Source organism: Lemur catta, chromosome 8, assembly GCF_020740605.2.
Source record: "Lemur catta isolate mLemCat1 chromosome 8, mLemCat1.pri, whole genome shotgun sequence".
In the NCBI taxonomy this organism is placed as follows: Eukaryota; Metazoa; Chordata; class Mammalia; order Primates; family Lemuridae; genus Lemur; species Lemur catta.
Genome location: NC_059135.1, coordinates 49,246,637 through 49,264,076, shown reverse-complemented (window position 1 = coordinate 49,264,076; position 17,440 = coordinate 49,246,637). Strand labels below are relative to the sequence as shown.

At 36.2% G+C, this 17,440-nt stretch overlaps 1 protein-coding gene across 1 annotated transcript in view; it reads right to left on the bottom strand.

Annotated features, from left to right (window-relative positions):
• The window catches only part of PDE11A (phosphodiesterase 11A), a 332,704-nt gene that overhangs the window by 281,578 nt on the left and 33,686 nt on the right, over positions 1–17,440 (bottom strand). The window contains exon 2 of the mRNA XM_045559347.1: positions 11,214–11,372. Coding sequence (XP_045415303.1) covers positions 11,214–11,372 — 159 coding nt within the window. The remainder of the gene's footprint in view (positions 1–11,213; positions 11,373–17,440) is intronic.

The following is a 17,440-nucleotide window of genomic DNA, read 5'->3' as shown; positions in this document are numbered from 1 at the left end:
GCCCTACCAAGATTTATACTCTAGGGGTAATCAGAAAGCTGCACTCCACATGTGGCTACTACACATGCTCCAGAGATCTTTATCTGCCTTCAATAGCATGGGGCTTTGCTAATGTTAGAAATGGATTTCACTGGTGAAATTAATAGCTTGTTAATGAGCACATTGGATATTAGATATTGACTCTAATTATTGCAATTGGTGGTATTCGAGATATAAGAATTAGTTATAACATTCTAGAGACATCCTCCACACCCTTGCATTAATAAAGTATGAAATGTAGCAAGTTTCAAACGTGTATCCTTAGAGATGGACACTTGGGCTGTCTAATCCTTCCACTGGGTCAAAGGATGCCCACCACCAGAACAACCAGATCCTGCTTCTGAAATATTGCAAGCAGTGTTTAGATTACCTCAAACAAAGAGAGCTTGGACTTCATGAAGCTTACTGAACTGGGTGTATGAACTATTTGACCCAATTTGCCAATAAATTTTTATTTAAGTGAAAGTTGTTATGTGTGGCAGGATTTGGTCTGAGATCTACTTTTATTAAAATCAAATAAAAAGGTTACTGGAAAGTAGCCAACTCTCATTCAATTCAAATTATTGGCAGCCATTATCATGTACCTAGGAGGTATTGTGAATAACCTTGAAGTTGTGTGACCAAATTGGCTTAGGTCAATCTGCATCATGCTAGCCTTTTTTTCTAGTTGAAAAATTTTATCAGTCATAGAAAATTATATTGAAAATTACATCAATGGTTGATTAATTCCTTGTGGAATTCATGCATACACAATAAATCAAATGGGTGGAAATAAAGTAAAATTAAAAATAGAGGGAGTGCAATTTTTAAAAATTACAATATTGATGCTGATAAAAGTTCCATGAGTTGATAATATTGCTATTGGCATTGTAAATTCATACAATTTTCTGGAGATAAAATGGGTGAAATTTATCAAGAGCCTTAAGAACAAATGTTACACCAATAAGCTCATGAAAAGATGATCAATATCATCAGCCATCAGGGTAAGAGAAATCAAAACCACCATGAGATATCACCTTATACGGACTAGAATGGCTATAATAACAAAGACAGACAATAGCAAGTATTGACAAAGAACATGGAGAAATTGGAACCCTCATGCATTGCTGGTGGGAATTTAAAATAGTGCAGCTGTTTTGCAAAACAGTCTGGTAGTTCTTCAAAAGGTTAAACATTAGAGTTACCATATGACTCAGCAATTCCACTCCTAGGTATATATCCAAGAGAAATGAGAGCATACATTGACACAAAAAATTGTACATGAATGTTCATAGCAGCATTATTCATAGTAGTCAAGAAGTGGAAATGACAAATGCCCATGGACTGATGAATGGATAAACAAAATGTGGTCTGATCACACAATGGAATATTATTCATACAATGGAATATTATCGGGCCATAAAAAGAAATGAAGGGCTACAACATGGATGAATCTTGAAAACAATTATGTTAAGTGAAAGAAGCCAGTCACCCAGGATCACATATTGTATGAATCTATTTATATGAATTGTCCAAAATAGGCAAATGCATAAAGACAGAAAGTAGACTGGTGGTTGTCTAGGACTAGGAAAGCTGGGAGAAATGGGGAATGACTGCTAATAAGGTGTGTTTTGTGGTGATGAAAATGTTCTAAAATTGAGTGTGGTGACAGTTACACAGCTCTGCAAATATACTTAAACCCATTGAATTATCCAATGGATGAATTGTATGACATGTGAATTATATCCCAATAAAACTATTAAAAAATTAATGTTTAAATCTCTTGACCCAGTAATCCTAAGCATTAGTTTAAACCATATGAAATTGCAGATTTTGGATCATTTTTCACCTACAAAACAGCAATTTAATAGTTCAACCTAATAGCTATCCTAAGATGTCGTCCAAGATTTATTTGTAAAGATGTTCATTAATTATAATCTTTTAATAACATGATTTTGGAAACAAACTAAATGCTAAGAAACAAAATGATTAAATGAACTACTATATAATTACATGGTAGAAAATAATGTGAACATATAAATTGTATCTTTGAAGAATTGTTTAAAACATGATAAAATACATGATGCAAATTTTGGAAACGTATCTTCATAGATAAAAATAAATATGGGTAAATATACCAAGGATGTTAATAACATTATCTTTGAAACTTAGGATTATGGGTGATATTAATTTTTCCTTTTTTATACTTTTCAAATTTTCTATAAATAAACTCATATTACCTTTATAATTAGGAAGTAATCTTATCATCAAAAGAAAGGGGAAAAATCCAAGAAAAACAGATATATCCAATTCAAAGATAGCCAAATATATTCTACTTTTTGTCAAAAAAAGAATTTAAGTTTTTAAAATTCCAATTCATTCAGCATTCTAAGATGAAAAGAAACAACCTTGCTATTTTATTCAGATAATAACACTAAACTAGTTATTCAAAGAAGACAGTTATGTCTTCATTTGAAATCTCCAGTCAATAAGAATCCACCACACTGTTCTAGTTCTTTAATAACAATTCTTCCTGCCAACAAGTTTATTTGTTTCTAATCTACAATTGCAAATCATTCTCTCTTGTGTGAGCCCTACATAAATCAGAGATAGAGTTTATAATAGTTCTTTGTCATTTTGCACTTTTAGAAGTGGCTTGACTAAAAGACTATTTTGAGTCCTGCCAGCTATTAAGAGCCATTGATGCATCAGTCCCTGAATATCAGAATACACTGAACTCTCCTCCCTCTGTGATCATTTCCTCCCTGACATGCAGAGTCCTGTCTGTTAAGCACTATAATGTATATCTACAGCTTGGCCATGTCATGTTAGGATCATCCAATCTCAGATTCCCCAATCCAGGCAATGATAAATTGATATTGTGACTACAACTTAATACTCACAAGAAGATACAACACCAGCTTGAGCAAGAGTGAGACCCTGTCTCTACTAAAAAATAGAAAGAAATTAACCGGACAACTAAAAATATATATATAGAAAAAATTAACTGGGCATGGTGGCGCATGCCTATGGTCCCAGCTTCTCGGGAGGCTGAGGCAGGAGGATTGCTTGAGCCCAGGGGTTTGAGGTTGCTGTGGGCTAGGCAGATGCCATGGCACTCTAGCCCGGGGAACAGAGTGAGACTCTGTCTCAAAAAAAAAAAAAAAATGAAGATACAACACAAAGATACTTGGAGTGGACATAATAATAAAACAAGATTTTCTTGTGCTTCATGTTTACTGCATAAAACAGCCTAGAGGGACACACACCTTATATGAACACCTGGAGTAATGAGGAAAAAAGAGATTCTGTGAAAGAGTTAGATACAATTTATCATAGTTATTAATATTTGGGTGAGAGCTCTGGATCAAATCTTGCTTCCTAGTGAAAGATCCTATTTTACTGTAAGCCCTTTTGGAATTATCTAGACCTAAATAAGCACAACCATATAAATAAAAGCTACAGAAAAAAACTGAATTACATAAGTTATAAAAATTATGTATCTAATCACTACTTGAAACTATTTTCTTTACTTACATGGTTACTTTGTTTATTGTCTGTCTTTGCCACTAGAATGCAAACTCTGAGAGGGCAGGAATTTTTGTCTGTCCAATTCATCAGTTTAACCTCAGCACTTGAAACCATGCCTCAAATATAGCAGTGTCTACCAGGTGGAAATTCAATAAATAGTGAGTGAATAAATGGTTCTTCCACACAATGGAACACTATATAGCCATTAAAAATGATATACAGATCAATGACACTCAAAATTCTCCACATTCAGCACTATAGTGGCTACAGCTCTGTAACTTATTGAGGTCATTTATTTCATGTTCCTGATAACTGCAAACTACCTTGCTAGATCCTGCATAGTATATGGAAGGAGACGGAAAGAAGGATATTGCACCTAAGCACTTGTTGTTTCCTTGGTAACTCTTACAAACATAAAAAAAAGAAGCTGTGGAGGCAGGAAATTACAAATGCCAGTATATTAGCCATCAGAGGACATCAGAATTTTTGCAAGGAGCCTGTAATCTGCATGCATAGCAAGCATTGTCTGCATCTGGAATAAGAAATACATTATGTAGGTATTGGTCTTCATTGTGTTCAACTGTGTTATTAATTTTTTAAATTCCTGAATATTTGATCATTATGTGTTTTCTCAATGAATAGTCATTTGGGGACATCTGAAAAAAAGGTTGAACTATAAAATATTAGGAAATACCATTAAGGACAAACAATAATCAGTTTTGGAATAATTCCTACTTAGGTCTGAGATGACAGAATTTGACTTAAGCCTTGAAAGAAGGATGAAGAGAAGAAGAGCTGCATGCAATTAGATAATGACACAAGCAAAGGTATGGAGGTGATAAGCCCAAGACAAAAGTATGGGCAGAGTAGACAGTTTTTGCTGAGTGTTAAGCCCTAAGCAGGACCCTAGCAAACGGACTTGCCTTCTTATCCCAAAGTTAGACTTTGCCTGAGGAAGAGGCAGAGAATACAGCCAAGAGTCCACAGCAATACTGCTCCAACAGAAAAAAAAATTCTCTGAAGTGTAACCTGAGTTCTGACAGGTACTGTGTTGGTAATAGCTTTCTCAAAACTCCTCAGTGTTTTTGAACCTCTCAGTCACATGTAGCCCAGTGAACACATAGAATATGAACAAATTGGTCTCTGAAGCTCTTGTAGTTTCTCAGTGATTATATGGAATATCGGTAATGGCTATTAAAAGGCAAATAGTGCAGTGACTACATCATTTAAATATAGACAAAATATTGTAATTAATGAGTTATGGGATTAGATCCAAATTTTTCCAGGACAGAAATCTTATTGATCAAATATAATTGAAATCTTAAGCCATCTGCCAGGACTTTTAACATCTTTCTGCTAAACACAGATTTTTAATTATAATGTTATTCCAACAGGTTTGAAATCTAATTTAGTTGAAATATAGGCAGAAAAGAAAAAAAATGAAATGAGAACACAAAAGGCATTTCTTACAATAGTTAATTCACTTCTCTTTTAGCATTTGAGTATCTTAAAGACAGTGGAGTATTAATAGAAAACATGTAGAATTGTCTGGCAGAGTTGTAACACTACTATCAATGTATATAACAAGATTTAAAAAATAATAATTTTGAAAAGTACCTTTTGTAGAAACTAGCTATTAATAAGATGACAGAAGAAACTTGTCCATCTTTGCCTCCATTAAGATGATTATATTAAACTGACTAGTTGTTTAAGGGTTGGCTATTATGTGGAAGGCTTGCAGCTATGTCTAAAGGCATTCAATTTTTAAAAACTTAATCCTATGCCAGTCAAATCCTATGCAAGTCACACAAGTGCGAGCTGCATTCAGTCTTCTGGGGCCACTAATTTGTGACCCCTATCATCATCCACCTTCCTCACTCAGTGAACTTTAATACCTTTTGCACTCTGACATCTCATGAATCCTAAACATTAGCTGCAGACAATCAGAAACAGTCTAGAAACGTAAGCCCAAGAGCTAATGAAATCCTCTCTGTTATCTGGCTTAGAGTCCCAGGCCTGTTGCTGATAAGAAAACTCCAGCTTCTGCAGAGACGTGTTAGCATCATCTGTGCACCATCCTCAACACCAGTTGGCAGGGCAGCGTCACCAGTAACAAGCTTGTGGAACACAGCCAGTCCCCCAGCAGCCAAGCTCGGTTGGCTGCATCCCAGCTCTACAGGGTGGTTGAACATGTCGGCACGAAGCAGAGCAGCAGGGTGGCCCAACTCCAAATTATGAGCTGAAGAGAGGTGACCAAGGCTAAAGAAGCCTGTAGAGATTAGCCAAAGCAGAAGTTCAAGCCACACTGCTTGTATGTTGGCTCGGCTGTTAGAAAGTAACTGCAATGGACATGCCATACTTTATGCAACATCAATTTATGAAATGGCACCTTTGGGGCCGAAGTATAGGCAACCTGGCAGGGTGGATAAGAGCCTGTGCTTATTTCCATTTCCCAGGTTTCATGCTGGTGTGCCCATACATCTTAATAGATCATAAATGTCTGTTCCTATCCAGGTCTCGTGATTTTTACTCTGCAAAGCAATACCTCCCTTTAATCACCCAAGAATAACAAAGGAATGAATTAATTTGTAATGCAAAGAGTCTAGTTATACCACCAAAGTCAGCTAGCTTATATGTATCACTGAAAAACAGGAACATTTGTTTGAAACCCATGAAATGAACCAGAAAATTCTAATCATCTCTCCTGCATGCTCTGTCTTTGTGTGTAGTTCCAACGTGAATTACCAAACTAGTAATTTGTCAGTATGGAACTTAAATTATTAATATGTGCATATGGCAGACTATATTTCACACAAAACCCTCACCACTGCTGATAAAATTTTTGTAATTATCCAAGAACTTTAAAGAACATAACGATATAAAGTCATAAAAGGGAAGTTTTCAGGCAGAGGCTGGATGATTATCTGTCAGGTAAAGATTCCTACACTGGATGAGGGCAAGGGTGGTGGGGAATGGATTTGATGATCATTCTTGTCTCTTCTATTACATGATATATATATATATATCACATGATATATTACAGCCATTACATGATATAGACAGCCATTACAATCATCACATGATATAGCATAGCCAGTGAATTACAGGTACAGAATTTTCAAGAAACACAGTATGATCGTGTGCACAATTATGTTAGATACATAAATAGCCGAGAAATGAATATATCACATTTAATTTTTAATTTATTCAGACAAATAATTTACTGATTTTCATATTGCAAAATGTTTTGAAATTATACCAAAGCTAATTTATAGTCTCCAGAAGTTGACATTTTAAGATAACAGGACATACAAATCACATTATGCTAATGTGCAATAAATTTACCACCACCCATATGAATGATGACATGGCAGTTATGCGCATAAAACAAAATAACAAATAAGGCTCCGATTACTTTAGTCTGGCTTTGAAATATATGGTGAGATTTCATGAGGCTCATTTATTGATACTAAGTGCTACCCTAAGCACTTTACATTTATTCTCTGTTTTACTCCTCATAACCACACTATGATTATGATGGAGGTTCTGGGGCTTAGAGAGATTCAGCAACTTGCTCAAGGTCACTCAGCTAAAAAAGCAGCAAAGACTTAAACCTGCCTAGGAGGCTTTCTGACTCCAGAGCCTCTTACCTAATGCACAGGACAAGGTTTCCTTTGGCTTCTTTCTTTCCTTACTAGTAGGCAACGTTGAAATTACTTCTGTCACTAGAGTTTATACTGTTGAATGTAGGAGGAAGTTGTCTGAAGTCTACCTGGCCGAATGAGGCAAACTAATTTGGGCTTTAAAATGTGAATTGAACAAAGTTGAGAACTCTGAGGAAATAGGTATACATATGCTGCTACCATTGTAAGTGGGTTCAATATTTTCAAAACCTATCTGGTAATATGAAATGAGAGCTATAAAACTTTTCTTGCACTTTGATTTAGTAATTCCAGCTTTTGGAATATACCCCAAGGTAATAACAAAAAAGAAAAAGGTAATTTGTTCAAGATTTTCATTCAGGGGCTATTTATATCAGTAAAAAAACTGGGAAAAAACAAAATTCTCAGTAATATGACAATGACTAAGCAAACCAGGCTATGTAGGAAAAGGAAAAGGAAAAGAAAAGAAAAAAACTTTATAATCTCCCCAAATGGCAAAAGTAGAATACATTCACACGGGGACATATATGTAACAAATAATTTTATGTTAAGTAGGACACAAATTAGTACATAAGAGGATAATCTTATCAAACAAGTAAAACAGTATGTTCATTAGTAATAATGCAAGAGAATTATGAATTTGTAAAGAAGTATATCCCCCATTTCCTTGCTGAAACCCAATACTGGAAGAGTACCTGGCCTATAGACTGTGTTTAATAAAAACCTTTTTTTAAAGGAGGACTAACAGAGGCTATTTCTTCAGATGTTATTATAACAAAGAAGTCATCACCATCACTTGCATTTGGCAGACTCAAAGAAGAGTGGGCAAGTTTTATGGTGAAAAAAGAAGACTTTAGACATGCTCTGATTGGAGGCTTTGGCATGGGGAAGCTGAATGCAGGCGTCTTAGGGAATGAGTTCAGGGAACATATTTGACTTTCTCTGGTTGGCCCTGAGTTGAAAGCATGGAGGGGTGGCAGGCAGGGTGGGGGCAAAAAAATAGGGAAGTGGCAGTCATTGACCAAATCCTGACTATTCTGGGCTGGTTGCTGCAGAGATTGTGATTTGGCTTTCTGGGCTGGCTGCTGAAGAGAATGTGGGTGTGGGTGAGAACTCTATTAATATCATCATGTATGGTCTGGTCATCATCCATTGGTAGATCCAATCACTCACTATGGTTACCAGTTTATAATAGGTTATAACTCAGGAGCAACTAGATAGAGGAGATGCATAGGGCAAGGTATGGGGGAAGGGGTGCAGAGCTTCCGCTCCCTCTCTGGGTGTACTACCTGCCCAACACCACCACCCTGTATTCATTCAGCAACCCAGAAGCTCCACTTAATAAAAACTTATGGAGTTAAATTATACAAAGATAATTTTTTTAACTGAGATCTGATTGTATCTCACATGTATTAATGTGCTGTCGGTGAAAGTTAATCTTTTATGAGGAATTACTATGTGCTAGGTGCTCCCCCATTTAATCTCCCTATAGTTCTATGACATAAGTATTATTATTATCTCCTCTCTTCTAAGAGGAGGCAACTGTGGCACAGAGAAGCTAAGTGACTTGCCCAAGGTTACACAAGCCACAGCAGAGATGGAATTTCAACCCAGACAGACTCACCATATGGCCAGTGCAGCCATTATGCCTTGTTGTCTTCTTTCCTTTAGAAGCAGTATCTAGATTTTGTTCTTTCCCATTAATCATTTCTAGATTTTGTCTCCTATGTTTGTTCTTCACCACTCCTGATTGGTTTACATTGTATAGAATCCTTGCAGGACAAAGTAATAACCACATCCAGAAGTTGTCAAGATAAAACACCCAGTGTCATTTGCATGGACACAATCTACCTGCCCTAACTGGAAAGGCTTCTTCCAAGAAGTGAAACTAGAGTAGGGATTTGAAGGCAGGTGAGGAAATTTTAGAGGCTGGAAGATGAAATTCTACTATGGGCACATGGGATAATTGCAGAAGAGAAAAATATAACATTGGGAACAAGGAAATACTCAAATGAGGTTGAATCTAAGAAATAAGTTACTTGAGGATAAGTGACAAATCTAAAAGAACATTTTAAAACTCTTAAAACATTAAATATAAATATTTATGTTTTATACCAGCCAAGTTTCTTATATTTTGCAAAGTATTTTTTGTTTGTGATCTTATTTAATTCTCCTTCCACTTAATGATGGATAATTTAATTGACAAGCGAAGAAATTTTGAGTCAGAGATTAAGTGATGCACCCAAAGCAACTGCGTGTCTCAGGGACTCAGTCCCAGGCTCTCATTCTTCATAGAGCTAAACATTGATTCTGTTCAAGAAAAGAACAAAGCCTTGCGCAAACCTTCCCTTTAAATCATTCAGAACTCATGAAACCCTATCTTGTAAGTATAAATCCACTGAAAAAAGTCCAGAAAACAAATCTAAAGTCAATGGAATTAAAGATGAAAACTAAATATATAAAGAGATTCCTTTAAATGAAGGCACTAGAGCAAAGGCAGGACGACTGTCTGTGTATAAACTAAACTGTTTGGGGGATGCCAAGGGTACATAGTGGTTACATTTGGAAAGACGCAAAACCCAAATCCTTCTATCTCAATCCTTATTAAGAGGCACATTATCTCAAGACTCTGTCATCTAGTGACACAAAATGCACAAAGTGAAATTTTTGCTTTATCTGTACATTCCATGGAAATATTTTTACAGTGAACGAGGTAGCCTTCATTCATATTCATTACTAACCATCCTCTCCTTCTCACCTGGTTCTGTCTGATGGAGGCCTATTCTCGCATCAGAGATTGGATCAAACACCACCTCTTCCAAGAAGCTTCTTCATACCAAGTGAGAATCACCCTCCTTTCCCTGGGCACTCATAGCATATCTTGGAACAACATCTTAATGATTCCTGCCTCCTGCTTCGTGTAGCTCCTAGATGGCATAACACAAGTGGGATTTATCTTTGTGCTTCCTATGACCTCACCATGCACTGTAATAGTTTATTGAATTGGTAAGAAATCATCTGAGGTCCCGTCATGCTCTGTGAGCTTATAAACTTTTACTGAGATTTGGGCTGTTCCAATTCCACTGTAGAAATGACCTCAGTCAAGGATTCTCTTCACTTAAAAACCTCTTGTTTCCTTACAATCATATTTTACATTGACCTTCTGTAGCAGAACATTTGCATTAATTTAATGCATTAGTAATTAGTATTGGCAAATAGCAAACCCACATTCGGAAGATTAAATTATGAAGTGTTTTTTTATTCAAATAGGAATATGAGAGTCATCAAACTTAAACAAACTAATTTGAGATTTGCTTTTACCACCAAGCTTATAAATACTCAACCAGATTTTATCCAATATGAAGGTAACAGCTTCAAAGCCAGAACTTCAGTTCTTTGTGGACTCTTTCTTTTAATATAAGCTGGTGAATAAACTACTGGTGAAAGAACTTAAATTTTCAGAGCAAAAAGTACATTACTTTTACCAAGGTCAACTGCTCTTCAGAGACAAAAGTAATGTTCTTTTTATTAGCAATTTGGAATAACAATTAAATAACATTCATTTTATTGAGATTTTTATATAAGAACTGAGAAAACAATTCTTCATTGTAGTTATAAAAGCACAAGAGAAAGTGCTGAGTTTCTGAAACGCAGTAATCATTCTATATTCCCTATCTTCCCTTAGGCCATGTGTGGTGGTGTTGTGATCGTCAATTAGAAAGCTTACTTATAAGGGAAATAAAGACCAGGGAATAACAAGAATACTACTGAGGATTGTAATGAAAAGCAAGCTAAGAAAAAGATGAAGTAATTATTTTAAATTACGCTACATTCTATGAAATATCAAAAAACTCCAATTACATTTTGTATAACATGAGAAAAAGCTCTTTGATCGGTGAATGGGCTAATCCAACAGCTATTCACATAATTCCTGCCTTCAGAGAGAATAGCAATCAATGATCGAGAAGGAAAGTACAACTCACAAAAGGCATGAAATCTTACTTTTTCATCATCTTCAGTGAATGGAGCACCTTCAGGAATCTTATTTATCGCTTGGGCCACACCAATAATCTCACCATCGCTGCTCCGGATAGGCATGCACAATAATGATTTTGTCTTGTATCCAGTGAGCTTGTCGATTTCATCATTGAATCTTCGATCCTAAAAATAATCAAAGAGAGCATTAACTACATGTGAATTGTTGTCAGGGAGAAGGAAAGAGAAGTACATTTTTGTATATGATACTTTATCACTGGGAACTTTCCCCATGAATTGTTAATCACAATAACAAGTTTGAATCCATGTTTAATTCACTAAAGGAACATAAATGATAATAAATCACCACCACCATTGATAGCCATGGTCAATGAAGGGAGAGACTTTAAACCCAACTACAACATATCAAAACTGGGGAAAGGGCAAGTATGTTTAAGGATGGTCCACTGTGAGCTATTTACTAAAATATGTTATTTCACAAAGACAACTGGATATGAAATATCATATAAGAAAACTACATAAGAAATATGTATTAAACACTGTGGGAAAATATTCAGAAAAGAACTATTTTATTTTTGGTCAAAATGATGCCATGAAAAAAGAACCTGTGAGTTTATTGTGATATTTCAAAATACACCCAAAAAAAGGCAGGGGGAAGAGATAAAAGGCCTCTCTATAGAATTCCAGCTAAAAAACAGAAGGAATGATAAAATCATGTAACATGTATTTTGCAACTACCAATATAATTATGTTTACAAGGAAGGGTCATCAGTGGATGCTAATACCACTGAGTGAAATGTTGCTGCTAAACAGAATATTCATATAGTCTTAAAGTGCTACCCCCACAGATTCCTTTTTGCAAAGGTAAAAGGTGTCTTTGTAATGAAGAGATCTGGTGGACACCAACTTAACCAAGCAATCAAACTCAGGATCACCATTAATAAGACAAAATAACATCATATGTGATGCAATGGGAAAGACATACTATCACCAAGAACATGGACTGTTCTTGTCCAATGTGTAACATGAATCTAATCATTCAGGAAAAGATTAAGAAACATACAGATTATTGGTCATTTTGTCAGAAGCTTAACCTGGACTCCTCATAAATGTCAATATCATGAGAGACAAAAAAAATTTAAATAAAAATAAAATCAAGCTATAGAAGTTGTACTGGTTTAAAGAAGACTTAAAGACACCATCTATATAATACTACCAATATTTAAAATAATACTAAATATTATTTATGGATTCAGATATGTAGTAAAAGTATAAAAACATGCATGGGAATAGTAAACACTAAATTTATGTTAGTGGTTACCTGTGAACAGGAAGGGAGGAAATGGCTCAGGGAGAGATATAGAGGAGGCTTCAAGTCTTTTTTATAGACTGTCTCTTTGCCTTTGGCTAGATGCCCAGTAATGGGATTGCTGGATTGAATGGTAGTTCTACTTGTAGCTCTTTGAGGTATCTCCATAATACTTTCCACAGAGGTTGTACTAGTTTGCAGTCCCACCAGCAATGGATGAGTGTTCCTATCTCCCTGAATCCATGCCAACATTTATTGCTTTGGAACTTTTTGATAAAGGCCATTCTCACTGGAGATATTGTTTGAGGCCAGGAGTTCAGGACCAGCCTGGGCAACATAGCAAGACCTAATTTCTACAAATAATAAAAAATTAGCCAGGCATGATGGCATAGACCTGTAGTCCTAGCTACTCAGGAGGCAGGAAGTTCCAGCCGGGGTGACAGAGTGAGACCCTGTCTCTAAAAAAATAAAAATAAAAATAAAAGTAAAAATTTAATTAAATAAAAAGACTTTGCAGAAAATTAGACAGTGTTTAATTTTTTTTAAATTTCCCTCTCTGTTCAGTTGATACCAGCTACTGATGGTTCCATGTCCTAGGGAAACTTTAAAATTAGAAAACATTGATATTTCACATTACTAATTTCTAAATCCTAGGAAGAAGAGCTTGGAAAGCTTCTGAATATAGAGAAGTTCCGTTTAGGGAAAAGATACTCCTTATAGAAGTATCAAAATATTACAGATTCTAAACTGAGACTTAAACCTCAAATATGATTATTTTATTTGTCCTAAGATAATCTGTCTGCAAATATAAAAGTGTAAAGAATTGTTATTGTGAGTATCTCTGACATAAAAATGTAGTATATGAAAATAAATTTTTTTAAAAAATGAAATGCTATATAATAAAAATGGTATAAAGCATGAGGATTGTCTGGGATAACAAAAAGACAATGGAGGTTAAGAGAAATAGACAAATATATTGGAAATTGTGTCTACAGCACTTCCTGATGAATTGGTTGGAAAAGGGAGAATAGACAAAGAAGAATGAGCCTCAGATTTTAATCTGAGAAACTGTGTGGATGGAAGTGCTGCGAATGGGGGAGATTGAGATGGAGGGGAAAATTTACCAACGAAGAGAATAAAAAGGGTTGATAAATCAATTTATTTAACAACGTGAGGTACATACTTTGACCAAAATCAGCGATTCTCCACCTTGAAGGCATGTGAGAATTACCTAAGAAAGTTTTCAAAAGGCCTGGGTTCTATCCCATCCCAAATTGAATCAATCAACACTAGACACTGGTGTTTTCTAAATGCTCCTTTGTGATTCTCACATGAGAACCATTGTCCTAAATGTTAAAGAGGTGAGTCACTAGTGAGAGCAATAAAATTCTTAAAATGGGAAGGAAAAAGGAGAGTGGCTTGTATTCTGGTGGTTGTATGTCAGTGGTGTGGACCATGATGGACTGGACCTAAAAATCCACTCTGGAATAGGCATGTCCTGTCTCTTCTCATCTTTGTGATAATCTGCAACTCTGGAGAAGGGTCTCATCCACCAAAACCCAACTCTGAGTAGACCAACCACCAAGCCTGCAGTGTATTCATTGTTACAGTATCCAAAGTCACATGAGAACAAAGACACTGGGAAGCTTTAGCATAATCAAGAGTCACAAAAATGTTATAAACTCTCACCTAGCATCTCTCCAAATCTCTAGCCCCACCTGATAACTTGTAACTTGAGGAGAAAACATAATTGTATTGATATATGGGGTAAGTTTTAATCTTCTAATTTAAAGGTTAGGAAGAAAGATTTATTCCATTAAGTCTTAATGGTTTTTAAAAAGTAATGCATCTTATGATATGCTTTGTCCATGTCCTCATTATGCTACTTATAGGATAATTCTCACAAATTAACTCAAAACTTGATATAATCAAGTTAATCTAATCTAATGGAAGGTTAGAAAAGCTGATACAATTGCACACTTTCCTAATATATATAAATCTCTAGATTAATCTTCCAATTTAAAAAAATCGACAAAGCTGAGTTCCAAATTGAGGCATAAATTAATTGTAGGAGATGAAGAAAATTAGGGAAATAATTAGATAAAGGAACACATTACCCTGATGTTATATAGGAAAGAAAAGTTTCATAACAGATGATATTAAAAAATAGATTTTACTAGCCAAGTAATAACCACAAATGAGTGTGATAGTAGGAGAAACATACCAGGGTGCCACATCTTAATCTAACTTTGGAGAATATCTCCCCAAAAAAGTGAATGGTTTAAGCTGATGCCCAAAGGATCAGCAGGGATTATCCAGAAAAAGGAGAGAAGGGGTGGGGTGGGATGAGCAAAGTGTCCCAGAAAGAGGGAATAGTATTGTCTAAAGCTCAGAAGCAATAAAAATCTTGTCAGTTTGAGGAACAGAAAGAAGGTGAAGATGGCTCTTGTGGGAAGAGTCAGCTATGCTGCAGGAAAGACGAGCTGGAGGCTGATGAAGGAGAGCCTAGCGACCAGGTGCAGAATTCAAATTTATCACAGAGGAAGGGAGGCAGTCACGGGAGGGTTTTAAGAAGGTAGGTAGGAGTGATATGACTGAGTCTTCATTTTAGAAAGACTGCTCTGGCTATGTGTGAAAAACGGATTGGAAGCCAGAGATCCAGGAGAGAGATGAACCATCTCTGGACTGGGATGGTGGTTATCGGCAGTAGGAGTGGTGGAAAACGGACTGAGTAGGGAGCTATTTAGGAGGTAGAGTCAATAAAGCTTGTTAATTAATTTGATGAAAGGTTTTGAAAGTTAGAGAAGTCAAAAATAACTCCGTATTTCTTGTGCAGGTACCTGGGTGGGTGGTGGGGTGATTCACTGAGTGAGAAACACAGGGAGGAGAAGGAGGGGAGGAATGTGAGTTTCAATGTGGACATTTTGAAATTTAGTTGACTGTGGGTTATGCACATGGTGGCGATGCCCAAAAAGCAGTTAGATAGATATAGATGATGATATAGATATAGATTTTTTTTTAATTTCAGGAAAAGGACTTGGAATGGAAAGCAAAGATTGTTTAGGTAAGGCTGGGAACTTTGCCTAATAACTTTTAGGCTGAGGGTCTTCAGAAGTTCACCACACTCACCAGCAGAGCTTCTCAGAAGGCCATAAAGGAGAAAACAGGACTAATAAGGTAGAAACATTATGTTTATTTGTTTTTGAATAGGAAATGAACAAATGTCTCTAGGACTATACTGAAATATCACACAGAGAATGGTGCCCAATTTTTATTTATCTCCCTTAGGACAAAAGAACAAGGAATGATCTACAGTAGGAGAGATTTCTAATAAATTAAGGTAAGGTAAGGTAAGGTTGATAAACTCTGGAATGAGTTTTTTATGATTGTAGTAGAGTGTTCCTGCTTTGAGTATTTTTATGTCATAATATTTTTTCTAGCTCAGATATTTTAAGTATAACTGCTCTTGAGAAGTGCAGGGATTTCTCAGTGCCTTTTGTGCAGACCCATTGTTTTGCATATGACACTTAGCTATGATTTTTAACATTTAAAAAGACAAAGTCATAAGGCCAAAAGCAATTTTTACTTTTCAGGAAAGCAACTGACCGGTGCCTCCTACATAGAGAACATTATACTTGGATACATTTCTGACTCAGCAGCTTGCATTTGCAGCCTCACCTGCCAGTTACTGAGTTGAATGTGGTGCCACAGAGCACATCCAGAAAACGGGTCCCTACCCTCAAGATCCACTAAGGCTGTAGAAAACCAGCCTCTGCAGTCTGAGCATTCATGTCCTTGAGAAAAGAGCTATATTCACTCTGCTGGAAAATCCCAGCCAGCCCCAAAGAGACATATTTTAGAGGCACTTTAAGAAGTCTCAAAGCAAAAAGAAATCCATCTCCTCTTTCCACTTTCTCAGAGAAAACACTCAAGGCTCCCTAAGGCAAGAGTCACCGGAGTTAAGAATCTTATCCAGGTCTCAAACTCATGGCAAAGATGGGTCACCTAAGATCTCTTTTATCCCCTCTGTCTTATCCCCTCTATATTTAAGGAGTCTACCCCTAATACTTTATAGTAAAATTTTCCATTACATATGATTAAGCCAAGAAAGAGTCTCGACCACTATTTATCCTACAAGGATATTTTTGTTTGTTTGTTTTTTGTTTTTGTTTGTTTTAAGAGAGAAAGACAGAGTTTCACTCTGCTGCTCAGGCTGGAGTGCAGTAGCCCAATCATAGCTCACTGCAGCCTTGAACTCCTGGGCTCGTGCGATACTCCTGCCTCAGCCTCCTGAGTATCTGGGACTCACAGGCACGTGCCACCATGCCCAGCTAATTTTTTTCTTTAAATTTTTTGCAGAAATGAGGTCCTGCTGTGTTGCCCAGGCTGGTCTCCAACTCCTGGCCTCAAGAGATCCTCCCCCTCAGCCTCCTGAAGTACTAAGATTGTAACATGAGCCACCATGCCTGGCAAGGATGATTTTTTTTATCCAGAATCTCAAATCTACCTTGGGTACTTCATAGCCAAGAGGCTCAAACCCAACGTCCATATGATGGTAGTTATGTTTCCAGAACATACAGATGAAGAAACATATAATGACAAAAGCCTCTATTAATTCCATGACACTTTCAAATGAACTTATATTCAAGCTACAAATTATAACTCAAAAATTATAAATTATAAGTATGAACTATAGCAAAAATTATAGAGAAGAATAAGACATTACAGAGAAAAAGTGATACAAGATATGCATGTATACATGGTATTTCTTCATTTCTTCATTCTACAGACACTCAGATGTGCATAGGAACAGAACAGTGGTTGGCAACCCTTGCTAACTCTGAAATCACAATGGAGAGCTTAAGGAAAGTCATGCTTTAGCCCCACCTCCCACCAATTAAGTAGTAATTGGTGAGGAAGGGTC